Below are 21,955 nucleotides of genomic sequence, written 5' to 3'. Positions count from 1 at the left end.
AAGCTCCAATATTGTTTTTAGAGTTCAAGAAAGATGGGTTTCTTCTCCAAGCTTTTTAGTTGTTTCACGAAGCCATCTTCAAAGAAAGGTTCATGTAAGGGTGGTGTCTGTGTTCTTAAGAAGCCTAAATAACAAGGATGAGTTTGCTACTATGTAGTAGTAGGGAAAAAGTTATTATTATTATTATTGTTTTCTCTTCAACATTTATGTTTCTCTTTTCATATTATTTGCACTTGATATTTTAACTTAATTTATGTTTTGCTACTATGCTTCTTCTTTTTCTAATGGTAATCCGATTTGATAAAAAAAGGTTCTTGATTGTTTACATCAAGAATCAAACATATATTCGTAGGCTTGATTCTCTAAAAATGTACTTAAGTGATATAAACTTCACTAAAAACACCATTTAAGTGATATATTGTGATTTTTAGTTCTTAGGCCTTCCAAAGATTGTGAACGGGTCGGACCTTCTAGACTCCTAGAATTCATTATAATTTGAGAAGAAGAGAAATGTTATTGGATGGGGAATTCCTCAACTTACTGCGGATCGACAATAGTCCGTCTTCGACCAGTGTTAATGAAGTCTTCTCCACAATTCACTTTGTTCATATATATCTTTTCCAAATTGTTCATATGAGAAAATGATTAACGTAAGAAATTTAATTTCGAAATTCCTTTTCCTTTATACCACTATATTGATACAAACCCGTTTCACCAATTCTGATTGTTGAAAATGAGAACCAAATGTGCATCTTCTTTTTACAGTAAAGATAGAGCAACTAAAGGTCATGTTCTAATATGGCTTCCCCTTTTACGTCTTCTCGATTTCCCCGGCAAAGCTGACAAGTAAAACTGTTGAATCTCATACAGTATATCGACGTTTAGCATCACGATCAAGAGTCTTTGCATCCTCCTGAAAAACATTTTGGACAAGTCACACAATAGCACATACCTATGTAGTTTAGGAGAAAAAAAAGATGTTTCAGAAATAGTACATGAACTATAAATCCGATTGTGTCATTGTAGCCAAGAAGTTCCTTCCACTGCTTCCCAATGCTTAGCTGCAGCAAACACCACAATAAGATATCAGTTCCCAAAAAAAGAGTCTCCTAAACAAAACCAAGATCCTGGCCCTTAGTTAATTGAAACGATGAAACACAATTGCTACAAAATCACCAACGCAAAACTATCTTCGTTTACATTCTAAAAAAGTCTCTTGAAAGAAACAAGAAATAGGTGCTCTTATCTTGTAGTCTCCCTACTAGTTTTTGGTTAAGTACTTAGAAAACTAGAGACCTCAGGAAATTCGCTAACTACATGGTGTGTTTCGTCAAGAACAAGCCTTTTTAATTACCAGATAAATATATACTATAAACCATCCATGTTTTACCTGAGCCTCCTCATTTGCAGCTTTCTTTGTCCATAGAGAGATCCTGTCCCCTCTCGTTCTGAAGTTCAAAACTGCTCCACAGATCTCATCTCCTTGGTCAAATTGCTCACCAACCAACGCAAGTAACTAAAACAATGACACAAAAACATCACAAGGTGCATCCAACAAGCAGCAGCATGGCCAAGCGAACTACAATTAACTCCTGAAAAGTTACAATACCGTGTTAAGCCAATTAGATTCTAGTGTAGCTCTAGGGAAAAACATAGTCCATTTTCCTCCATTGGCACAGATAGGATCTTCCCATTTTGGTTCAATCTTATCTTTGAAGCAGTAGAGATCCGACCCTGACACCCACTTGGTTGGAGGATGAATGTTATTGTAAAGACTGCATCAAGTAGTTCACAAGCAGAGCTTTAAAACTCAGAAAAAGAAGATACACAGGACACCTTAAGATAGAGGGGACCTAAAACGCAGAAAAAGAAGGCACACAAAAACCAAACTAGCTTCTGAGATTAAGCATTCTCCAATACAAAGAAATCCAAGAAGCAACGGTTCTATATTTATAAGATCAGAGCACAAAAGCATCCGCAACCATTATAATCATGGAGCTCAGCTATTGAATCCCTATTCTACAGGTTCTGCCTCAGAACTATTTCAAATCCACTCCAGCTTAGACCAAAGAAATTTGACAACAAGAAAGATACAAAGATCTCACCTCCAGAACTCTTCGATGGTAGCGAATGTATACAAAGATCTCAAAGAGCTTCCCCATATGACTTGATTCGATTTGGAGGAAGGATTATCGAACCAAAATGTCCAAGAATTCTGGAAACAGTGCGATTTCTGGATTACGGTAGTTGATTTCTTCGACGCGTAGTTCTTTTTCTCCTTCGACGGAGCTTTCTCGTCGCCGGAGATAGCCTTAATCGCCGAAACATGCTTCTCTATAGGACTAGGGCTCGTCGTGGTGTTAGGATCGATGTTCTGATCAGCCATTCTCCCCGAAACTGGAGAATCCATAACCACCATTTCTGATTTCTCTTTCTCTCTCGCTCGCTTGACAGTTATTTTCCCGTTCACTATGCTCCGTCGAGTCCGTTCCCAGTATAACAGACGGAGATGAGAGAGAGTTAGTTCTTTATATAAAGCCCAGTATTGTTCCATTACTATAAATGTGGCCCATTAAAGGCCCATACTCAAATGCGTGGTTTTTTTTTCTATTTTAACTAGGAATTAGACTGCTGACGTCATTGTATTGAATATGATCAATCTTACAAAATAAATAAAAATGTAAACTATACATTTAGAAATAATGGTAAACTTCCTAATTTAATATATTTACATCCTATAATGATATATTCACACGATTTACATAATCTAGGTAACTAGGTTAGTCATTTTGTTATATATATATGTGTGGGCATGCAAGTCTAATAGAGGTACATCCATACAAAAACACCTAAAAAGTCCATTAGCGATTTAGCTCCAATATTGTTTTCACAGTTCAAGAAAGATGGGTTTCTTCTCAAAGCTTTTTAGCTGTTTCACGAAGCCATCTTCAAAGAAAGGTTCATGCAAGGGTGGTGTCTGTGTTCTTAAGAAGCCTAAATAATAATGATCAATTTGCTACTATGTAGTGCTCGTAGGCAAAGATATATTATTTATTAGCTTTTCTTTTCAATATTTATGTTTCTCTTTTCATATTATTTGCACTTGATATTTTAACTTAATCTGAGAATAAATTCAGAAACACAAGATATGATTTATGCCTTTTTGTTTTTATATTGGCAATTCGATTTACAGACAAAGATTTGGATTATTATTTTTTAGTTGTTGATGCACATAAAACAAATGAATGATCTCCTTTGTGTGTCAAAATTGGTTTCTATTGATTACAATTCTTTGTATTTAGCACCTACATTGCTGAATGAGTAAAATTGAGAACCATATGGAACTAAGGCTCTTTTTTCACAATCTCTTCGACAGATTTCTTGTATTCCTCAATCAATTCCCTGCATGACACAAAGATTTAAGAAGATTCTTATAAGTAAAGAGCACAATAAATCTAATCAAATAAAAAGAAGTTGTAACAACTTGCTTACATTCTTTGTTGAAGCAATTGTTCACTTTCTTCTAGATTTTGCTTCTGTACATCAACATACTTGTAAAACAGGAAAACCCGTAAGCAAAAAAACAGACAAACTTTATTCTGATCCAAATGTCCAAACTTTATTGTTATGTTATACCTTTATAGTTTTAGATTCTAGGGATCTAGAAATCGAATTCAAAATCTGTTAACACTTGTCGAAATGGCTACTCAGTTCAGTCACCTGCAATGCAATTCAACATTCATGAAACCCTAGAAAGCCAAACAACCTTAAAAAAGACTTGGAAATTTTTGTATAGAGAAACTAACCAGGGCATCAGAGTTCTGATCTCGTGCTCTAGATTCAGTCACATCTTTTAAATTTTCCACCAACTGCGAATCCAAGACATTAACAAGGACGATATATCAGACCCCCAAGGAGAAGAAATTGATTCATCAACTTTTTGTTTCTTGATTCTTACGGGATAGAGATGAGAAGCTAACGTCTGATGTTGCAGCGGAGTCTGCACAGATTGTTGTTGCTGCGTTGTATGGGATTGTGGCTTCTGCATCTCTTGTTTTTGATTAAACTGTAAAATCGAAATATATGTTCTTGCGGATTCTCTTGCTCTCGAATTTCCTAGGATATTTGTTTGAAGGAAAAATCAAGGACTCATGATCATATAACAAAATAAGAACAAAGTCAATTTCTTCATATATACCCCTTCCTCTAGATCTTCCTCATAACTTTTCCACGTAATATGTCTTTTCTTGAATTAAACTCTACAAGAATATTGATGTGTAAATTTCAATATGTTCAGAAATATTCATTTCTACTCAACTAACTTTCATAATAATGTAATTTACTTTTTACCCAGCATGTTATAATTTTGCAAAACATTGAAACAACGAAAGCTTAACCTAAATCTTCCAAACACATATATAAGTTTCTTGCGGTCAAAGGAATCATCTGAAATTTCTCTTTGGCGGTCTCATACATAACTCTGTTTCCTCCTGTTAATAAGAAAAATATAAACCTTTTAAAACGAAAAACAACATAAACCGAAACAAGAAATCAAATGACAAGTCACAAGATAGTAAGAAGTTGTCTTCTCTTTCCACGGTGAGAAACAGATAGGTGTTTACCTTGACCTAAATATCTATTTCTTCCAAGCTTTATCATCCCAATTCTCTATCAGTTCTCTCAGCAACACTACGGCTCGAATAAATTCGTTTATTGGAAATGAAACAGTGGGTCGGATCTGAAGAAAACAAAATAAATTAACTTACATAACAATCTTTTGTTTGTCATGTAATTGACCTTTAAGAAAATGTTGATGATTCAACTAAAAACCTGTTCTAGTCTCAAACGAGCTTCTGTTCTCTCCTTCTCAATGCTTATCCGTCTCTGTTCCTGCAGATTCTGTTGATCATCTACGTTGTGATTCTCTGGCATGTCCTGAGAATAAGTAGATCCGAACCATAAAATCAAATGACAAGTCACAGTAGAAAATAACAGACTGTAGTACTCTGTTCTCTCTTCTTCTAGAAGTCACATAACTAGGTCTTGTCTCAGTTTTTTAAACCTGTAATCTCTGTTGTTGCAGATTCTCTTGAGCCTCTCTCCTCTGCCTCTCAATGCTATCTCTCTGTCTCTGTTGTTGCAGATTCTCTTGAGCCTCTCTCCTCTGCCTCTCAATGCTATCTCTCTGTCTCTGTTCTTGCAGATTTTCTTCAGCCTCTCTCCTCTGCCTCTCAATGCTATCTCTCTGTCTCTGTTCTTGCAGATTTTCTTCAGCCTCTCTCCTCTGCCTTTCAATTCGTTCCTGCAGATTCAATCAAAGCTGCGATTCTCTTGAAGAAAAAGCAAAACACAAACTGAGAACAAAGTCAGGTCTATTCAGTTTACCATCCTCTCTCGCTCGAATCTCCACTCTGTATCATGGTGTCTTGGATCACGCATTTGAAAATCCGGAACAATCTTGGACTGAGAATGAACAACAATATAAGCAACTAGTAACGGTAAACAAAGAAAGGTCACATTTTAGTTTACTTACCCTCTTCTCTGGCCTGGCTCCTGAGTACTCTATTCCATATCTTCTTTGAGTTCTCTCATCACCAAATGTGCGCTGAGTTCTCTCATCAAATCTCCGTTCTGATTCACTCTCTCTCCAATCCTAAGAATAATAATCATACTAAAACGTTAAATCAAACTATTATGGAGATGGCTTCTCACCTTGGAGATGAAGTTACCTGATACATAGGCTCTGCAACATTTCTGTCCATAATGTGCTGAAATACACAACCTGAGCCAAACGTACATGATCCTCTCAGAAAATGCTGCAACGAAGTTCATTATAAAAGAAGTTAAAAAAAAACAAGTCTCTTTCAAATGAATAAACCAGACAAGAGATTCCTAATTACATTCCAGGTTCTTGTTTAGCTCTTAAATAAACTAGAATAAGTTTTTGCTAGATGACCACGTAAGTTACAAAACTACACATACCTTACAAATCCTCACCGGAAGCTCCTGTTAAGATGTTTGAAACCAGTAAGCCAAGAGAAAAAAATGGAAACTTAGACTCAACCAAACATAGAGAAGTTCTCACTTGTGGACGTTGAGTAGGATGATTGAAACGGCAACTACTTCTATAGCGACACAGACCATTTTTGAGGTAAAACTGACAGTCTTTTTTACCGGGACGAACTGGATACGGACTCGACTGCCTCATCCTCTCTAAACATCATACCAACAACATCAAAGATTATACACATATCCAAACTTGGATCAACAGAAATCCATACGATTCTTAAAGAGATCACAAATGATGATCATAAGTAGAAAACCGTAGATCGATCATATGGTTCTCTCAAAGATTTGAAACTACCTTTGCTCTGTATTTGATCCTGAGGATTCTCATCTTCGTCTTCTTTCTCCTGAGAAATTCGTTTATCGACTCTGTTTTTTTCGAAACAATCCATAGTTAAAGAACAGGGCAAGTTCTTGTTCAGTTTCTTGTTTACCTTCGGTTCTTTAATGGATCTCGACTCTGTTTCATCGCTTCTTCTCTCAGCTTCTTGCTGATTATCTCCAGCGTCTGCCATTGAAGTTGAGAGTGAGTTCTCCTCGTATCAGTCTCTTCGACTCTCTTTCGTCAATGCTAACAATATTCTCTCTAATGCTGTTTTTGTTTCTCTATTTAATCAAAGAATGGTATTGTTTCTTTAGTTTTTTCGGCGGGAAACTGTTAGGGCGTATTTTTCTTTTTATCTTCAATAGCTATTGATATTTCTTTCTTCTAAATAACAGTTATTTTGTTCAAATATTTTGCATTAAAAGTTTCATCATTCGTTTAATCAATCAATAACACAATTGATTCCGAAACGATCAGTTTATCAAAATGAACTTATTATTTGCGTTCAAAGGAAAAACACATCAGTTTCTTGCGGTAAAAGAAATCATCTTGAGAGTTCTCTTTGGTGGTCTCGTAACTCCGTTTCCTCTTAAACTCCATCTCCCTCTTTTCCTTTGAAACCGAGTTCCTGAGTTTTCTCTTGATCATGAGCATCCACGTTCTGATTCTCTCGCATCCCCTGTGAACCGAAACAATAAATCAAATGACAAGTCACACTGTCACAGTAAGAAAACATAGTATAAGTTATCTTCTCTATGTGTTGTATCATCCAAAGTAAAGAAACAGAATCATGTCTTGTTTCAGTTTTTTTAACCTGCAATCTCTGTTGTCGCAGATTCTCTTGAGCCACTATCCTCTGGCTCTCAATGCTAGCTCTCTCTCTCTGTTCAACTTCTTTATCTCTCTTTGCTTGCATGTATCGCCTCACTAGTGGACCGATTAGAGGTTCTATCCTCTGCTTTTCAAGTTCTCTGTTTACCATCTTCTCTCGTTCGAGTCTCAACTCTGTATCATGGCGTCTTGGATCATGCATTCGAGAATCCACGTTCTGATTCTCTCGCATCCCCTGTGAACCGAAACAATAAATGTTATCTTCTCTATGTGTTATACAATCCAAAGTGAAGAAACAGAATCATGTCTTGTTTTAGTTTTTTTAACCTGTAATCTCTGTTGCCGCAGAATCTCTTGAGCCACTATCCTCTGGCTCTCAATGCTAGCTCTCTCTCTCTGTTCAACTTCTTTATCTCTCTTTGCTTGCATGTATCGCCTCACTAGTGGATCGATTAGATGTTCTATCCTCTGCTTTTCAAGTTCTCTGTTTACCATCTTCTCTCGTTCGAGTCTCAACTCTGTATCATGGCGTCTTGGATCATGCATTCGAGAATCCGAAACGATCTTGGAATGAGAATGAACAACCATATAAGAAACCAGTAACAGTAAAGGAAGAAATATCACTAGAAAGTGAGTTATTTTTGGTACCTGCAGATTGTCATGAGCCATTGTCCTCTGTCTTTCAGTATTTATCTGTATCTGGTTTTGCGGATTCTCTTGCTCTCGAAATTCCTACGATATTGTTTGAAGAAAAATCAAGGACTCATGATCATATAACTAAATAACAACAAAATTCAACTTCTTTCTTGATTTATACATACCCCTTCCTTTAGATCTTCGAGTTTTTCATCCACTAGTAAAGAAGAGAATCAGTTTTCTTTTGGTACCTGCAGATTGTCTTGAGCCTCAGTCCTCTGCCTTTCAGGTTCTTGCGGATTCTCTTGCTCTCGTTTATTCTCTAGACCTTCCAGTCTTTTTCTTGAATCAGGCTCTACGGAATCCAGACTAGTTTTTGCCTGAGAATGAATATTCATATGAGTTTAAACGGAAAGCAGTTAAACAAACAAAAAGAGACATTTTAGTTTACTTACCCTCTTCTCTGGCCTGAATCCTGAGTACTCTATTTCATATCTCCTCTGAGTTCTCACATCAAAACTCCAATTCTAAGAGTCAAAATCATGCGAAAACGTTAGATCAAACTACAGTATTATGGAGATGGCTTCTTACCTTGGAGATGAAGTTACCTCATACATAGGTTCTGCAACATCCCTGTCCCTTATGTGTTGAAATCCACAAACTGAGCCGAACTTACAATATCCCCTCAGAAAATACTGCAACGAATCTCTTTTCAAATCAAGTAAAGACTAAACCAGACAATAGCTCTTAGATAAAGTTACAAAACTTCACTTACCCTGCAAATCTGCAAACGATTCCTCACCGGAAGCTCCTAATAAAGATGTTTGAAAGCAGTAAGCCAAGAGTAAAATTGCAACTTAGAGACTAAGTCAAACATTTCTCACCTGTGGAAGTTGAGTAGGATGATTGTAACGGCAACTTCCTCCGTTTCGACACCGCAGACACCAACACTCTTCACCGGGCCATCGCACTGGTTCTTGTCTCCTCTCTGTTCTCTCATCAAATACCCCTTGGGATTCACTTCCTCTCCTATCCTGAGTTCTTTCATGAGATCTCATTCTGGATTCACTATCTCTCCAATCCCAATCCGGAGTTCTCTCATGAAACCTCCATTTGGATTCATAGTCACTATCTCTCCAACCCTGAGTACTTTCATCAAATCTCATCCTGGGTTCACTTCCTCCCCAAACCAGAGATCTATCCTGAGAATCAAAATCAAAGGAACACGTAAATCAAACAAAAGATACTGTGTAAGAAGTTAGTTGTTTTACCCTCTCTTGGTGCCATAATCTTGACTCTGTTTCACGGCGTACCCTATGCGCCTCCACCACATCTTTCAGTCGTCTCTGTTGTGGCAGACTCACTCGCGTGTCAGCGTTAGAGCGTTTGTAAACTGAGTCTGCTTTCTGTATTTCATCAGACCCTTTCCCTGAATCACTCAGCCTAATATCAGGAGTTGTGCCCTGATAATCAAAAGTGAACAAAACGTTAAATCAACAAATCTAAGTAAGCAACATAGCCATTTTTTCTCGACTCTGTTTCATTACGTCTTTTCCTTCTCCTCAGAATTCACAAGAAACGAAAGGAGTAAGGACTAATCTAAAGAAAACGAAACGCCGATTCAAATGAGAAGTCACAGTAAGAACATCACAAGTAAGTTCTTGCGCAGTTTCTCGTTTACCTCAATGGATTTCGACTCTGTTTCATGCCTTTTCCTCTGCATATCAGCATCTTTCAGTCTCTCTTGTTTCAGATACTCTAGTACCTCTTCGTGTCCCTCGTTGTATACATGATGACCTGTGTCGTTTCTTCCAGATCCCAAGTCTTCATTCTCCTGAGAAATTCGTATCGATCTGGTTTCATCATAATAATCCACTGCAAAGAACAGAGCAAGTTCTTGTTCAGTTTCTTGTTTACCTTCGTTTCTTCAGTTGATATCGACTCTTTTTCATCGCTTCTTCTCTGATTATCTCCAGCGTCTGCCATTAAAGTTGAGAGTAAGTTCTCCTCGTATCAGTTTCTTCTACTGTCTTCTCCGACTTCTTTCTTCAATCTTGTTTCTTATTCCGCTTTTGTTTTCTAAATGCTCTTCTTCTCTGAAAATCAAATCAAAGAATGGTTTTTATATGCATACTTTATGACACGTCAGTTTTCAGTTTTCACACGGAAGAAATATATTTGCAAGTTTAGTTTTTTTATTGGCGGGAAACATTTTCCTGGCTTTTAATGGATTTAATTTTCTTCAACAGCTACTCTGTTATGGGTTATAAGACAAATTAAAACCAACAACTGAGAAAATGATTAACGTAAGAAATGTAATTTCGAAATTCCTTTTCCTTTATACCACTAAGAAAATTACGAAATCATGTACTTTTGATACAGATCCGTTTCAACAATTCTGATAGTTGAAAATGTGAACTAAATGTGCATCTTTTTTTACAGTAAAGATAGATCAGAGGCAACTAAAGGTCATGTTGACTTCCCCTTTTACGTCTTCTCGATTTCCCCGGCGAAGCTGACAAGTAAAACTGTTGAATCTCATACAGTATATCGACGTTTAGCATCACGATCAAGAGTCTTTGCATCCTCCTGAAAAACAAATTGGATAAGTCACAATAGCACAAACCTATGTAGTTTAGGAGAACAAAAAGATGTTGCAGAAATAGTACATGAACTATAAATCCGATTGTCTCATTGTAGCCAAGAAGTTCCTTCCACTGCTTCCCAATGCTTAGCTGCAGCAAACACCGCAATAAGAATATAAGGTATCAGTCCCCCAAAAAATAAGGCTCCTAAACAAACCTAGATCCTGGCCCTAGTTAAGTTAAACGATGAAACCAATGTATGAACGAAACAAGGATTAGATGTCTTTATCTTGTAATCTCCCTATTACTTTTTGGTTAAGAACTTAGAAAACTGGAGACTTCAGAAAATTCACCAAATACTTGTGTCTCCCTCAAGAACAAGCCTTTTTGGTTACCAGATAAATATCTAATATAAGGCATCCATGTTTTACCTGAGCCTCCTCATTTGCAGCGTTCTTTGTCCATAGAGAGATCCTGTCCCCTCTCGCTCTGAAGTTCAAAACTGCTCCACAGATCTCATCTCCTTGGTCAAATTGCTCACCAACCAACGCAAGTAACTAAAAAAAGGAGACAAGAAACATCACAAAGATGCATCAAACAAGCAAAATAGCCAAGGGAAAAACTACAATGAAGTCCTGAAAAGTTACAATACCGTGTTAAGCCAATTGCATTCTAGTGTAGCTTTAGGGAACATCATACTCCATTTTCCTCCATTAGCACAGATAGGATCTTCCCATTTTGGTTCAATCTTATCTTTGAAGCAGTAAAGATCCGCCCCCGAAACCCACTTGGTTGGAGGATGAATGTTATTGTAGAGACTGCATCAAGAAATCAACAAGCAGCCCTTTAAACACATCCATAACATACACAGGACACCTGAAGATAGAAATAATCTAAAACGCAGAAAAAGAAGGCACACAAAAACCAAACTAGCTTCTGAGATGGAAACAATCTTAAGTAAAGATTACAGGTTTATGTACAGATACAATTCAAGTATTCTCCAATACAAAACTTGAAGAAATTCAGGTTTATGGATAGAAACAACGCTTTCTATAGCTATAAATCTAAGATCAAGGCACAAACGAATCATGGAGCTCAGCTATCGAATCCCTAATCTACTGGTTCTGCCTCAAAACTATTTCATATTCACTCCAGATTTGTTCTCAGTGAAACCGAAGAAACTATTTCATACAACAAGAAAAAGGATACATAAATCTCACCTCCAGAACTCTTCGATAGTACCGAATGTATACAAGGATCTCAAAGAGCTTCCCCATATGACTTGATTCGATTTGGAGGAAGGATTATCGAACCAAAATGTCCAAGAATTCTGGAAACAGTGCGATTTCTGGATTACGGTAGTTGATTTCTTCGACGCGTAGTTCTTTTTCTCCTTCGACGGAGCTTTCTCGTCGCCGGAGATAGCCTTAATCGCAGAAACATGCTTCTCTTTAGGACTAGGGCTCGTCGTGGTGTTAGGATCGATGTTCTGATCAGCCATTATCCCCGAAACTGGAGAATCCGTAACCACCATTTCTGATTTCTCTTTCTCACTCGCTCGCTTGACAGTTACTTTTCCGTTCACTTTGCTCCGTCGAGTCAGTCCGTTCCTAGTTTACAGACGGACATGAGAGATAGTTCGTTCCTAATGTAAAGCCCAGTATTGTTTCATTACTATAGCCCATTAAAGGCCCATACTTGAATGCGCGGGTGTTTTCTTTTTTGATTCTTATACCTAGAAGTCAGATCAATAGCAACCTACTGTTTTCTGCTCCTAACGTCATCGTATAAAATATGATGAATCTAAGTTTTCTAATATACGATAAAATAAAATGTAAACTATACATTTAGAAAAAATGTTAAACTTCCTAAATTATCATATTAATATTCTTTCATATCTTTTTTGAATATTGTATAATTATATTTTTCATGATTTCCAGTCATTTCGACGGTTGGATCTCCAAACACATTTAATACAAGAAAATTCATTACCAAATAATTTGTGACATTATTGTTATATATAGCCATGCAAATAGTCTAATAGAGATACATAACACACACATAGATCCTGAAAAAGTTCATTAGCTCCAATATTCTTTTCAGATTTCAAGAAAGATGGGTTTCTTCTCCAAGCTTTTTAGTTGTTTCACGAAGCCATCTTCAAAGAAAGGTTCATGCAAGGGTGGTGTCTGTGTTCTTAAGAAGCCTAAATAATAAGGATGAGTTTGCTACTATGTAGTAGTAGGGAAAATATAATTATTAGTTATTTTTCTTTTCAACATTTATGTTTCTCTTTTCATATTATTTGCACTTGATATTTTAACTTAATTTATGTTTCAATACTATGCTTTTTCTTTTCTAATGGCAATTTAATTTGGAAAAAGTTGTTATTGTTTACATATATAAGTTTTAGAAAACATTCTAATGATTGGAACAATATGTATAAATAGTTGGATCATACGAAATCTGATGTAGAACCTAAATGATAGGAGCTTATATCAACAATTTAGTATATGATGTACGTAAGAGGTTTAAACTTTGATGAAAAACAAGAAGACTTTAAATCATTAGAGCTAATACAGTTCAATGGGAAGTCTTCCTCTTCTTCTTCTTCCTAATCCTTTGTTTGATTTAATATTGGTTTCTGTTAATTGCAATTTTTGGTATTTAGCACCTAATTTCTGAATAGGTAAAAATGAATATTCTTCATAATCTCTTCAACAGATTTCTTATATCAGTTCCCTGCATGACACAAAGATTTAAGAAGATAAATTATTAGTAAAGAGCACACTCAATTGAGTCAATCTGATCAAATAAAAAGGTAGAGAGTGTTCTAATATAAAGCCTAGTATCGGTCCATTAGGCCCATTAGAAGCCCAAACTCAAGTTCGCGGGGTTTTTCTATTTTTTTATTAGGAATAAAACAGCGACAAAAACGAAGAGAGACCTTGGACTCGCGTAACGGCAACAAATCTCTCTCTTTCTCTTTCACTCTTCCATCGATATCTGTGCGCTTTCGCTTTCTCCATCTTATTAAGCTCTCTAAATCTCTCTCTCTCTTAGGGTTTAAGAGACTATCTTCTAGTTGTCGATACCAGATCTCTCTGTACAGTTTCGCCCATGGCTTCACTTCTTCCAAGCTCCTATAGATTCCTTGGAAATGGTAAAGTTTTCTGATCTCAATTTTGTTGGTTCTGATCTCAATTTTGTTGGGTTTTCTAGTTCGATGCTTTAATGTTGGTCGTTTATCTATGTGGGTTTCTCGATTGTTAGGGTTTTAGCTTCATCATTGATTTTAGGTTTTAAAATGTGAACGAAGATGGTTTTGTGTTGGTGATTTTGCCCTGTATCTAGGTAATATTATTTCGAAATGCGTTACTAATTTGTTAATATGATTACTAAAAGAAGCTTGAATCTTTTATTTACCGGAAGCTGTAAATCACAAAATTGGCAAATCTTAGGTCATTTTGTCATCTTTGGTTTAGTATATCTTAAGTGTAATGGCTTACCATATTTCTAAAGCTTAATGTCAAAAAACCCCAATTAGCTGTGGTAACTTGAAAGTTGAATTTATGATGAAGTAATTTAGTGTGGCTTAATCTAAGTTTATAGGCTTGAGGGTCTCAGGAAACCTTATTCTCAGTTTGTTTGAGCTGTTGCATAAAGTGTGTAATCTTGTTTTGGGTTTCCTTTGTTCAATATTATTACTTTCTTTGTTGAGAACATTTTCATATCTTGCATTCTTTTCTTCTGATGTTATAGGTCATCATAGAGTTGAGATGTTGCCAAGAACTGATTCAAGGATATTCACCTGGTTGGAACCGGTGAGTTGAGATGTATTGTTGTTATGCCCCAGGTTGGGTTAGGGGAATGAAGCCATTGGTCCGTGCTTGTAGGATAGATGTATAAAAAAAGTTTGATGTCTATCTTCTCTTCCGTTTGGAAATTATTTGGGTTCTTGAACTATAATCATTTCTGATTCTAATTCAAAGTTTTTTCGATAGATTTATTGAATCATACACATCAATCTTATTATTAAGTTTCTGCACTACAAAGAATTTTACTCTGCATTCATCATACATCCTGAGAGAGTCAGAGTAGGGTCTTAGTGTTAGAAATCACGACAATGAGATATCCTACAACAACCACATAATCAAATTGAAAGCTATACATGTGATCTCGCGTTGTTTTGACATATGAGTCATGGAAGGAATGCGCTTGTGCTGTCTCTAGGTGGATCATGACCTTGTGAGACTTCTTGTGAATGAGCCTTACCTGGGCAAAGCCAAGACGATGGGAATACCTTCTTTCTTGATTCAGGATTTGACGCCTTCCTTTCACCGACGGCACCCGAGAAACTCCTGAGTTCGTTAAGCCGCTTCATCTTCTCCTTGTTCTGTTTCTTCTTTTGGAAGAAGAGGAAGAATGAAGCCAACACTTTGGTCCCTTGCTTCCCAGATGATGATGATGATGATGAAGAAGAAGCTTTCCGAAGTTTCAAATGCCGGTAATGGTGTCTGGGACAGCTCCTGGTGATTCTGATCAGGAGGTTCTTACAACGCCGCATAATCTTCTGATTAAATGTAACTAGTGATGCAGTGGCTCTCATCTCGTGTTATTAAAACCGAAAGCAAGTTCTGAGAGAAAAATTAGAGAGACAAAAACAGGATCTGTGTTGCTCTGTGCCTTAGGTGGGTTCTCTTTTGTAGCCATAATGTTGAAAATTTGGTAGGTGGGTTTCACGTTTTTCTCTCTTAACATAAGTTTGTGGTAAGCCATGATTGTGCTCTTCCCTCTACTAGTCTATACTGACAAAGTCCTCTTACTAAAAGTGTTCTTAAACTAAAATTTGAAAGGTCACACAAAAAGGGATATTCTGTTTTTAGTAATACAAAAGGGCAAATTTCAAATTTTGTTTAATTTGTCGTCGTTGGTCTAATGCAGTGATTCTGATTTCAAACCATAGCCTAAAATGGTGCGACCTGCTCAATTGTTAATGCTGTCGGTGACAACAGATTTGAGTTGACCGTAGTAATTAATCACAGTAAATAAGTGAAGGCGGTAAATAATCTTATGTTATTGTTCATTGTATAATCAATCTAATTGTGGAAATGTGATTAAAAATGGAAATGAATTGTCGTTGAATAAAGAATAAGTTCAATTAAGGCAGGTTGAATTAAAATTAAAAAAAGGAGAATCCTTATCTCTTTCCTCTGTGGGAGATTCTGGTTTTGCCCAACATAGTGACAAAAAGGAAAACGCAGTCCACACACACACACACCAACTCACACTGGAAAAAAAAAACAAGAGAGAGAGAGAGAAGAGACAAAATTTGAAGTTTGAAGTGAAGAAACAATTTCATTTTGCGGCGACGAATTCGAATTTTCCGATCGATCATGCCGTCCGGTGCGAAGAAAAGAAAGGCGTTGAAGAAGAAGAAGCAACAGGAAGCGATTGGAACAAGTATCAACGGTACATTTCGTAGTTCGATTTTGGTTTCAGGATTTGTTTGTTTGTTAGGTCGATAGATTATGTCTTGAATGGTGTTGAAGGATTTTAGTATAGCTTCTCGCCTAGAAATTAACTATTTTCGTGGTTGGTGTATAGAGAGATCTGTTTGATTACTTCTCTCAATATCTGTTTCGAGCTAACAATGCTTCATTCATGACTTTAGCAAGACTTTTTTTTATAACTCTGATCAAATGCTGGATTGTTTTCTCCTATCATTTTTGGAAGTTGCAAGTCTTTTTGTGTTCTTAGTAGTTCCTTTTTTAATCTCAGGAAATGATGAACATGGAAGCCAAGATGGGAGGGGAAGTGATAGCAGTTTGAGTTCTCCTGGTTCTCAAGGAAATCAAGAATTTGGGACTAAAGATTCATCTGCTCTTCTATCTTCTGCTGTGGTGAAAGGTGCTTCTAAAGAGATATCTAGAGATGCAGGTGTTACTCAGGGACTAGGACCCAAAACTGGCAATGCTATTGTGGAAAAATCAACTAACTCCTCTTCTGATAACCGTACTCGCCCCGCCAAAAATGTAGCTTGTGGTAATTCAGTTACAGAAATCACTCCAGTTGTTGATTCTGTTAAACCTGTGGTTTCTATCTCCAAAACAGTGACTTCTGAAAAGAGTGGGCTTGTTGAGACCTCAACACACTCAAATTTGGTCAAAAAGAAGTCTGAGAAAGATGAAGAGTATCATCCGTCTCCGGTATTGGAAAACAATAATAGTAAGGTGGTTATGCTTCCAAGATCTGCTCCTGAAACAAGCAAAAAAGTAGAGAGCGTAAGAAAATCTGAAGTTCCAGTATCCCCTGAGGAAAAGGTAGCATCTCTATTCTCCTTTTTGCATACATGTGTTTTTCGTCTCTTTTCAGTTGGCTGAATCTTCTGCATGTATGCAGCCTCTTTTGCTACCTGGTCCACCAGTCGTCCGAAGGACTTCATGGCTAAGCTGCTGCGGTTTGTTTGATGCTATGACTGGATCTGATAGATAAACACAGGTTAGTCTTGGTTTATGATTTTTGGTAGATGTACTTTATCTGGTTGAGTCTCCTGATTACTAAGAACTCACATGGCCTACAATTTGTGAACTAATTAAGAACTTCACTTAATTATTTAAACATTTTGAATTGCAGTTAGAATCTTGAATTGTTAAGTAGACGGTTTAGTTCAGAGTTTTTATCAGTTTATCCACTTTGAAACCTTTCTCCGAGAGGCTTGGTTACCGAAATTGGTTAGAATCAACGTAGCTACCTAAAACACTATCAAATTATCGAAGAACAGAATGATGTGCAAGACACAATTATGCATCAGAACATGAAAGTCTTGATAGCTAAGAGCCACCTTGACGCTGTTTATTTTGGGTTGTCACAAAATCTTCTAAAAATATCAATGAGGTTTTTCTTGTGTGAATTTTAACTACATTGTCTATTATGGTAAACCTGTATTAACGTGTCTTCTCTGCATTGTGCTGCAGATGAGCTGGAGCTAGATAAAGGTGGATGCGCTTGACAGTCAAAACTCAAAGACAACCGAAAATTAGGAGTCATGGTCTGTATACTCTTCTCTGTACATTATATCTTCGATAGATAATAATGTGGGCGGCTTTTAGCAACGTACGAGCAAGACCAAATATGCAAAACAGGGTAAACTTTCTTTTTATTCTTTGAAATACAATCTTCTTTTGTTCATCAAATGGATTTTAGAACATGAGATTATTCTTTGAAATACATTCTTAGTTTTTCTATCTATTATCATCTTTCTGTAGTTCGTTAGATTATATATAGAGGGATGACCGGAACCAAGCCTCAAAGTTCGATTTTATTCCATGAACACAAAGTGACAACACACAAAACAAGATCTAATCCTTTTGTACATAAAGAATGCATGAATTTATCTTAAGCTTCCTATGAAGAAAATAAAGCACACTCACACAAATACAAACGCTCACACACACAATCCCGAGTTTCGGATGATTGCCACAATAGGAAGAAAAGAAATCCGACGCCCATGAATGATTCCTTAAGGTCTCCTCACGCCATGAACTGCTGCGATGTAAATAAGCTGGGTGACTGAGAGTATGATCAAGAACGCCTCCATGGTTCTCTACATAGAAAAATGACAGAAAATGGACGTGTCATGAAGGCAACAATGGTGGGATTTCCAAATTTGTCTATAAGGTTCGAAATAGAGAAAAGTCTCACCAGTTTTGCATTTCTCCCTTGTAGCTCGATTTCTTTCCAAGCGAAACTGTTGAAAAGCCATGATTAGTTTTACTATCGATGTCTTTAAAAATGATGAGTTTGCTTGTGAAACAAGAGAGTTTACCCCATGGCAAGGACTGTGAGGGTCCAGGCAATGGTTGCAGCTGTGGCTGCTGCTGGTAAGCTTCCCACGGTCCACGAACGAATGTGGCTAAGGCCTGAGATTGTGGAAGCTGCTCCAACTACTCCCGCTAGCAACGCGAATATCACAAAGAATCCTGTGGCTGCGTTTCCCATCGGGAAATAAATTGGGGAGAAATGTGCTGGAAGCTCTAAATTAGGGCCTGCCATGGTTTTACAAAAACCCGAAATATTAGAAGTTCAAGAACAACAAGAACAAATAGTTTGTGCCAAAAGCATACTAATTCAAGAAACGGTAAGGAATCAGAATCGATAAATCTGAATTTCAACCAAATTCTTACCGACTTCGAATCCATGGTCGATGGCTCGGTTCATGGCCCATCCTCCAATGCCTAGAACGATCACATACATGCAGAAGTTCAAAACTAGAAGTCCAGAGGCAACAGGTTTGATTTGCTCACCCGCCATTTCGCCTTTTGAAAAACTACGAAAGCGGGACAAAAAGAGAAGAAAGAAGAATGAAGAAGATGAAGTTTGTTCTTATGTTTGGAATGGGGCATAATGAAGCTACTTTATATACTAACTTGCATTGTTCGTTTCTTGTTAAGGCTGCTGATAATAAAAGAAAGGTTTATTAGAGAGTTGTAAAGTTCATAGCTTCAAGTTCAAGGCAAAATCTATTGAACCAAAGATTCTTGGCTTTGCTCTTTGTACATGTAGAAAGTATTATTCAAGTTTCAAGAGTTTTTTAAGATGTTCTTACAGAAGACAAAAGTTAGATTCTTTAGCAGTTTTATGTCTCCTTATTATTTGCTTTTTATCCAATTGGGACATGGTATTTATTCTTAAACAATTCTCAACGATTTTGAAGAATTTTTAGAATTTCGAGTTGGTACTTTTGTGAAATATCCAAATTTTAGGAGACTAAGATTAGGTAATTAACTAACTACTAACAGAGAAAATCCAACATTTACGTAAAGCTTAAAAGTGAACTTAATTTTTCCTGAGAGAATAGTGGTAATGTTTATCTTGTATAAAGTATAAAAATATCTGAATATTTACAAAACTATATGTTCTTTTAAGAAACCCTATAATACAAGCAATTGTTGAGTACTCTGTTCTTGCTGTAGCAAAGAACATTGTAAAGAACACTTAGCACTAGAGATTGACATCAACAGAGCCTTTTCTGTATCTCCATCCATTCGTCTTTGGATCAGTTTGATGAGATACTCCAAGAAAACCGAATCGAACGGCAATGTGATTGGTCCTTCCGTTGGGAGACCGAACTCTTCTTCAGATATTTTCAAGAGCTCTTGGACAATAGAGTTGCTCAGATAACTTATTGGAAAAGCAAAGCGGATTTTATCCGCCGTGTAGACCACGAAACAACCCTTTTCTACAGTAGAAGAGCTGCTAGTAAAGACATTTGATCTCTGAAATGAGATTCTTTTCCTGTGGAGGGCTGCTCTTTGTTGCCATTTCTTAGCCATCTTCATAAGCTTCTTTGCGTTTATCATCATTTTCAGGGAGAGTTAAAGCTTGAGATTGGAAAGCAAAGTGTGGAGAAAGAAAGAGAAAAGATATGTGAGTTCTGTTTGAAAAGCTCTTTGAATGAAAGTTGTGGTTGATGAAGAGTACCAATAAGCTTGTTTCATTATATAGAAGGAGAAACTATTAGGTTTAGACAAGCTCCTGAGCAATCTAACCCGACACAACACATGCTTATGTTTCTACTCTGTAAGGGTCCCAAGTTGGTAATCAATTATGTCAGCTAATCAACTTGTGGACTATACAACTTATGGTGAGAAGACAAGATCATGTGGGTATGAATCCTATACGGACGTTTATATGACAAGAGTTAGGTACTGAGACATTATTGAAGAAAACATGAGGCTGTTGATGCATTATATCATATAATACAAGAGAAGCCAAAAATACCAAACTCATGCATCTGTACAACTTTTTTTTTTTTGTGAAGGATAAGATTCCCAGGTTGGTTAGTAGTCCATCAGGTAAATCAAATAATAGATTTGTTTCACTTATTCAGGGGACAATCGGACAACAAATCTGGTGATAATTAATGATCCGATAGAAAGAAACAAAGAAAGGCATGTGCTGGTCAAGCAAAGATGAAAAACATGTAGCAGTAGTTTCTAAAGAGTGTCTGGCCAGGAAACAAAAATAGCTAGTGAATCAACTATTCACATTTCCTTGAGATTAAGCTTGGATCAGAAAAGATACCGTGTTCGTATTAGTTCTTTCTCAGTCTTGTATTACACTTCCAAAAGATTCATAAGGACAATTGATGAAATTGTGATGAATGAAAGATTCATCAAGTGAAGTAAAAGTTATCTCATTTTTCTTTGTTTACAATGAAAGTTGGTTTTGATGAGGCAGTCTAAAAGAGAGACACAAATAATACTTTACTTTGTATTTCTGAAATAATCTGTCTAATCTAATACAGTAGAATCTTTACAAACACAAAAACTGCTACACACTAATTCTCTAAAATACAAGCAATTGTTGAGTACTCTGTTCTTGTTTTTGCAAAGAACATCTAGCACTAGAGATTGACATTAACAAAGCCTTTTCTGTATCTCCATCCATTCGTCTTTTGATCAATTTGATGAGATACTCCAAAAAAACCGAATCGAATGGTAATGTGATTGGTCCACCGGTTGGGAGGCCAAACTCTTCTTCAGATATCTCCAAAATCTCTTGAAATACAGAGTTGCTTAGGTAGCTTATCGGAAAAGCAAAGCGTGTGTTGTCCGCCGTGTAAACGACAAAGCATCCCTTCTCTACAGTGGTTGAGCGGGTACTTGGTCTTTGGAATGAGATTCTTTTCCTGTGGAGAGCTGCTCTCTGTTGCCATTTCCTGAACATCTTGATTAGCTTCTTTGTGTTCATCATTATTCTCTGGGAAAGCAAAAAGATACTACTTGAAAAGTTGTGTTGCAGAAATCTTTGTATTAGTGCAAGCTGTGATTGATGAAGAATGCTACAAGCTTTGTTGTATTATATAGAAGAAGAGCTTAATAGATTTAGACAGACTTTGTGACAAGCTACTACGCACCTAACCTGACACATCACATGCTTATGTTTCTTCTCTTATGTGATCATAAGTCAGAGGGGTCCTAAGTTAGTTGGTAAGTAATCATTCATGTCTGCAAATGAATTGGTGGACTATACAACTTCTTTTGAGGACTGAGAAGACATGATCATGTGGGTATCAAAATTCTATATGGACATTTATATGACAAGAGTTAGGTACTAATACATTGATGAAGAATGCAAGAGACAGTTGTTACATTTTAATATGTGTAGTTGATAACTTGTCAAGCAGATAAGTCTTGGAGACAAGAGCAGCCAAAAACCAAAATCATGTTTGCTTAAGGGTCCCATGATGTTGGTTACTAGTTCCATCAGCTAAATCAATAATAGATCAAGTAAGTTATTCAGGGAAAAACAAATCTGGTTAAAATCAATAGATTAAATAGATAAATCAAACACTTGTGTGCTTAAAATCTGGAAAAAGACATCAGAGTCAAACATTCCTGCTACAATCGATTATGTTCAGATTGTGCAAACGACATGTTCTTGTGTAATCTATATGTTGCTTTTTTCACAGATTTCTTGTTCCAGAGTTGGTTGATGTATGAAACGA

The 21,955-nt window shown here is 36.7% G+C and overlaps 11 protein-coding genes and 1 long non-coding RNA gene across 16 annotated transcripts; 2 read left to right on the top strand and 10 right to left on the bottom strand.

The window, feature by feature from the left end:
* Positions 1-658: 658 nt before the first annotated feature.
* On the bottom strand, positions 659-2,499 carry eIF4E3 (translation initiation factor). The gene is made up of 5 exons (NM_102699.2): positions 2,106-2,499; positions 1,610-1,775; positions 1,391-1,516; positions 996-1,061; positions 659-913 (listed from the first exon to the last, which is right to left on the bottom strand). Exons 1-5 carry the CDS (start codon positions 2,417-2,419, stop codon positions 863-865), a joined length of 723 nt encoding a protein of 240 aa, NP_174252.2. The 5' UTR covers positions 2,420-2,499; the 3' UTR covers positions 659-862.
* Positions 2,500-3,344: 845 nt separating this feature from the next.
* Positions 3,345-4,048, bottom strand: AT1G29580 (mediator of RNA polymerase II transcription subunit; the record flags this gene model as incomplete). The annotated part of the gene is made up of 4 exons (NM_102698.1): positions 3,345-3,402; positions 3,493-3,551; positions 3,807-3,869; positions 3,959-4,048. The coding sequence occupies 4 exons, from the start codon at positions 4,046-4,048 to the stop codon at positions 3,345-3,347; spliced, it is 270 nt and encodes an 89-aa protein (NP_174251.1).
* A 588-nt stretch (positions 4,049-4,636) lies between these two features.
* Positions 4,637-6,581, bottom strand: AT1G29570 (Zinc finger C-x8-C-x5-C-x3-H type family protein; the record flags this gene model as incomplete). Its single annotated transcript, NM_102697.1, has 10 exons — positions 4,637-4,738; positions 4,831-4,935; positions 5,063-5,302; positions 5,386-5,463; positions 5,534-5,653; positions 5,730-5,768; positions 5,983-6,006; positions 6,086-6,213; positions 6,365-6,413; positions 6,501-6,581. 10 exons carry the CDS (start codon positions 6,579-6,581, stop codon positions 4,637-4,639), a joined length of 966 nt encoding a protein of 321 aa, NP_174250.1.
* Positions 6,582-6,776: 195 nt separating this feature from the next.
* On the bottom strand, positions 6,777-10,120 carry AT1G29560 (Zinc finger C-x8-C-x5-C-x3-H type family protein). Of its 2 annotated transcripts, NM_102696.3 has the most exons (12): positions 9,776-10,120; positions 9,540-9,692; positions 9,130-9,321; positions 8,743-9,060; positions 8,634-8,669; positions 8,467-8,553; positions 8,314-8,385; positions 8,110-8,238; positions 7,871-7,954; positions 7,550-7,786; positions 7,206-7,457; positions 6,777-7,070 (listed from the first exon to the last, which is right to left on the bottom strand). In NM_102696.3, the coding sequence occupies exons 1-12, from the start codon at positions 9,842-9,844 to the stop codon at positions 6,981-6,983; spliced, it is 1,719 nt and encodes a 572-aa protein (NP_174249.2). In that variant the 5' UTR covers positions 9,845-10,120; the 3' UTR covers positions 6,777-6,980. The 2 variants fall into 2 exon arrangements, with proteins under 2 accessions (NP_174249.2, NP_001117380.1); NM_001123908.1 differs by having other exon boundaries at positions 6,797-7,070; positions 8,634-8,642; positions 8,743-9,321.
* A 44-nt stretch (positions 10,121-10,164) lies between these two features.
* Positions 10,165-12,066, bottom strand: AT1G29550 (Eukaryotic initiation factor 4E protein). Its single transcript, NM_102695.3, has 5 exons — positions 11,664-12,066; positions 11,096-11,261; positions 10,875-11,000; positions 10,528-10,593; positions 10,165-10,447 (listed from the first exon to the last, which is right to left on the bottom strand). The coding sequence occupies exons 1-5, from the start codon at positions 11,975-11,977 to the stop codon at positions 10,397-10,399; spliced, it is 723 nt and encodes a 240-aa protein (NP_174248.1). The 5' UTR covers positions 11,978-12,066; the 3' UTR covers positions 10,165-10,396.
* Positions 12,067-13,369: 1,303 nt separating this feature from the next.
* AT1G06287 lies at positions 13,370-13,672 on the bottom strand. Its single transcript, NR_139055.1, has one exon. It is a non-coding gene; the product is annotated as an other RNA (long non-coding RNA).
* AT1G29535 (uncharacterized protein) lies at positions 13,375-15,353 on the top strand (the record flags this gene model as incomplete). 4 transcript variants are annotated; one of them, NM_001332861.1, is made up of 2 exons in its annotated part: positions 13,375-13,606; positions 14,206-15,353. In NM_001332861.1, a coding segment is annotated over one exon (216 nt), but the record flags the coding sequence as incomplete, so codon positions are not given. The 4 variants fall into 4 exon arrangements, with proteins under 4 accessions (NP_001322731.1, NP_001322730.1, NP_001322733.1 ...); NM_001332863.1 differs by having other exon boundaries at positions 13,391-13,606; positions 14,206-14,459; NM_001332862.1 differs by having other exon boundaries at positions 13,399-13,606; positions 14,206-15,128.
* AT1G29540 (LOW protein: protein BOBBER-like protein) lies at positions 14,386-15,145 on the bottom strand. The gene has a single exon (NM_102694.3). The coding sequence runs from the start codon at positions 15,050-15,052 to the stop codon at positions 14,645-14,647; it is 408 nt and encodes a 135-aa protein (NP_174247.2). The 5' UTR covers positions 15,053-15,145; the 3' UTR covers positions 14,386-14,644.
* Positions 15,354-15,642: 289 nt separating the features above from the next.
* On the top strand, positions 15,643-17,746 carry AT1G29530 (uncharacterized protein). The gene is made up of 4 exons (NM_102693.3): positions 15,643-15,915; positions 16,225-16,766; positions 16,846-16,944; positions 17,421-17,746. The coding sequence occupies exons 1-3, from the start codon at positions 15,840-15,842 to the stop codon at positions 16,936-16,938; spliced, it is 711 nt and encodes a 236-aa protein (NP_174246.2). The 5' UTR covers positions 15,643-15,839; the 3' UTR covers positions 16,939-16,944; positions 17,421-17,746.
* On the bottom strand, positions 17,665-18,855 carry AT1G29520 (AWPM-19-like family protein). Its single transcript, NM_102692.4, has 4 exons — positions 18,630-18,855; positions 18,272-18,491; positions 18,148-18,193; positions 17,665-18,049 (listed from the first exon to the last, which is right to left on the bottom strand). The coding sequence occupies exons 1-4, from the start codon at positions 18,754-18,756 to the stop codon at positions 17,966-17,968; spliced, it is 477 nt and encodes a 158-aa protein (NP_174245.1). The 5' UTR covers positions 18,757-18,855; the 3' UTR covers positions 17,665-17,965.
* A 396-nt stretch (positions 18,856-19,251) lies between these two features.
* Positions 19,252-20,068, bottom strand: SAUR68 (SAUR-like auxin-responsive protein family). Its single transcript, NM_102691.3, has one exon. The coding sequence runs from the start codon at positions 19,806-19,808 to the stop codon at positions 19,377-19,379; it is 432 nt and encodes a 143-aa protein (NP_564332.1). The 5' UTR covers positions 19,809-20,068; the 3' UTR covers positions 19,252-19,376.
* A 444-nt stretch (positions 20,069-20,512) lies between these two features.
* Positions 20,513-21,480, bottom strand: AT1G29500 (SAUR-like auxin-responsive protein family). The gene has a single exon (NM_102690.3). The coding sequence runs from the start codon at positions 21,199-21,201 to the stop codon at positions 20,794-20,796; it is 408 nt and encodes a 135-aa protein (NP_174243.1). The 5' UTR covers positions 21,202-21,480; the 3' UTR covers positions 20,513-20,793.
* Between the last annotated feature and the right edge of the window lie 475 nt (positions 21,481-21,955).

Source organism: Arabidopsis thaliana (assembly GCF_000001735.4).
Source record: "Arabidopsis thaliana chromosome 1 sequence".
NCBI lineage: Eukaryota > Viridiplantae > Streptophyta > Magnoliopsida > Brassicales > Brassicaceae > Arabidopsis > Arabidopsis thaliana.
Note: the sequence above shows the minus strand (reverse complement) of the source record. Positions and strands in the feature narration are given on the sequence as shown.

What these genes read in the sequence shown, in the direction of transcription:
- AT1G29540 (NM_102694.3), bottom strand. Translation starts at nt 15,052, where the DNA reads ATGAGAGCCACTGCATCACTAGTTACATTTAATCAGAAGATTATGCGG.
- AT1G29500 (NM_102690.3), bottom strand. Translation starts at nt 21,201, where the DNA reads ATGATGAACACAAAGAAGCTAATCAAGATGTTCAGGAAATGGCAACAG.
- AT1G29560 (NM_102696.3), bottom strand. Translation starts at nt 9,844, where the DNA reads ATGGCAGACGCTGGAGATAATCAGAGAAGAAGCGATGAAAAAGAGTCG. An exon ending in CAGAGTCGAAATCCATTGAG is followed by an intron (nt 9,322 to 9,539) that starts GTAAACGAGAAA and finishes TTTGATTATCAG; the next exon opens with GGCACAACTCCTGATATTAG. An exon ending in GATTATGGCACCAAGAGAGG is followed by an intron (nt 9,061 to 9,129) that starts GTAAAACAACTA and finishes TTTGATTCTCAG; the next exon opens with GATAGATCTCTGGTTTGGGG.
- AT1G29530 (NM_102693.3), top strand. Translation starts at nt 15,840, where the DNA reads ATGCCGTCCGGTGCGAAGAAAAGAAAGGCGTTGAAGAAGAAGAAGCAA. An exon ending in GATTGGAACAAGTATCAACG is followed by an intron (nt 15,916 to 16,224) that starts GTACATTTCGTA and finishes TTTTAATCTCAG; the next exon opens with GAAATGATGAACATGGAAGC. An exon ending in CAGTATCCCCTGAGGAAAAG is followed by an intron (nt 16,767 to 16,845) that starts GTAGCATCTCTA and finishes GCATGTATGCAG; the next exon opens with CCTCTTTTGCTACCTGGTCC.
- AT1G29520 (NM_102692.4), bottom strand. Translation starts at nt 18,756, where the DNA reads ATGGCGGGTGAGCAAATCAAACCTGTTGCCTCTGGACTTCTAGTTTTG. An exon ending in CTCACAGTCCTTGCCATGGG is followed by an intron (nt 18,194 to 18,271) that starts GTAAACTCTCTT and finishes GCTTTTCAACAG; the next exon opens with TTTCGCTTGGAAAGAAATCG. An exon ending in AAGGGAGAAATGCAAAACTG is followed by an intron (nt 18,050 to 18,147) that starts GTGAGACTTTTC and finishes TTTTCTATGTAG; the next exon opens with AGAACCATGGAGGCGTTCTT.
- eIF4E3 (NM_102699.2), bottom strand. Translation starts at nt 2,419, where the DNA reads ATGGTGGTTATGGATTCTCCAGTTTCGGGGAGAATGGCTGATCAGAAC. An exon ending in ACCATCGAAGAGTTCTGGAG is followed by an intron (nt 1,776 to 2,105) that starts GTGAGATCTTTG and finishes TACTTGATGCAG; the next exon opens with TCTTTACAATAACATTCATC. An exon ending in CTGCAAATGAGGAGGCTCAG is followed by an intron (nt 1,062 to 1,390) that starts GTAAAACATGGA and finishes TGTTTGCTGCAG; the next exon opens with CTAAGCATTGGGAAGCAGTG.
- SAUR68 (NM_102691.3), bottom strand. Translation starts at nt 19,808, where the DNA reads ATGATGATAAACGCAAAGAAGCTTATGAAGATGGCTAAGAAATGGCAA.
- AT1G29550 (NM_102695.3), bottom strand. Translation starts at nt 11,977, where the DNA reads ATGGTGGTTACGGATTCTCCAGTTTCGGGGATAATGGCTGATCAGAAC. An exon ending in AATGCAATTGGCTTAACACG is followed by an intron (nt 11,001 to 11,095) that starts GTATTGTAACTT and finishes TCCTTTTTTTAG; the next exon opens with TTACTTGCGTTGGTTGGTGA. An exon ending in CTGCAAATGAGGAGGCTCAG is followed by an intron (nt 10,594 to 10,874) that starts GTAAAACATGGA and finishes TGTTTGCTGCAG; the next exon opens with CTAAGCATTGGGAAGCAGTG.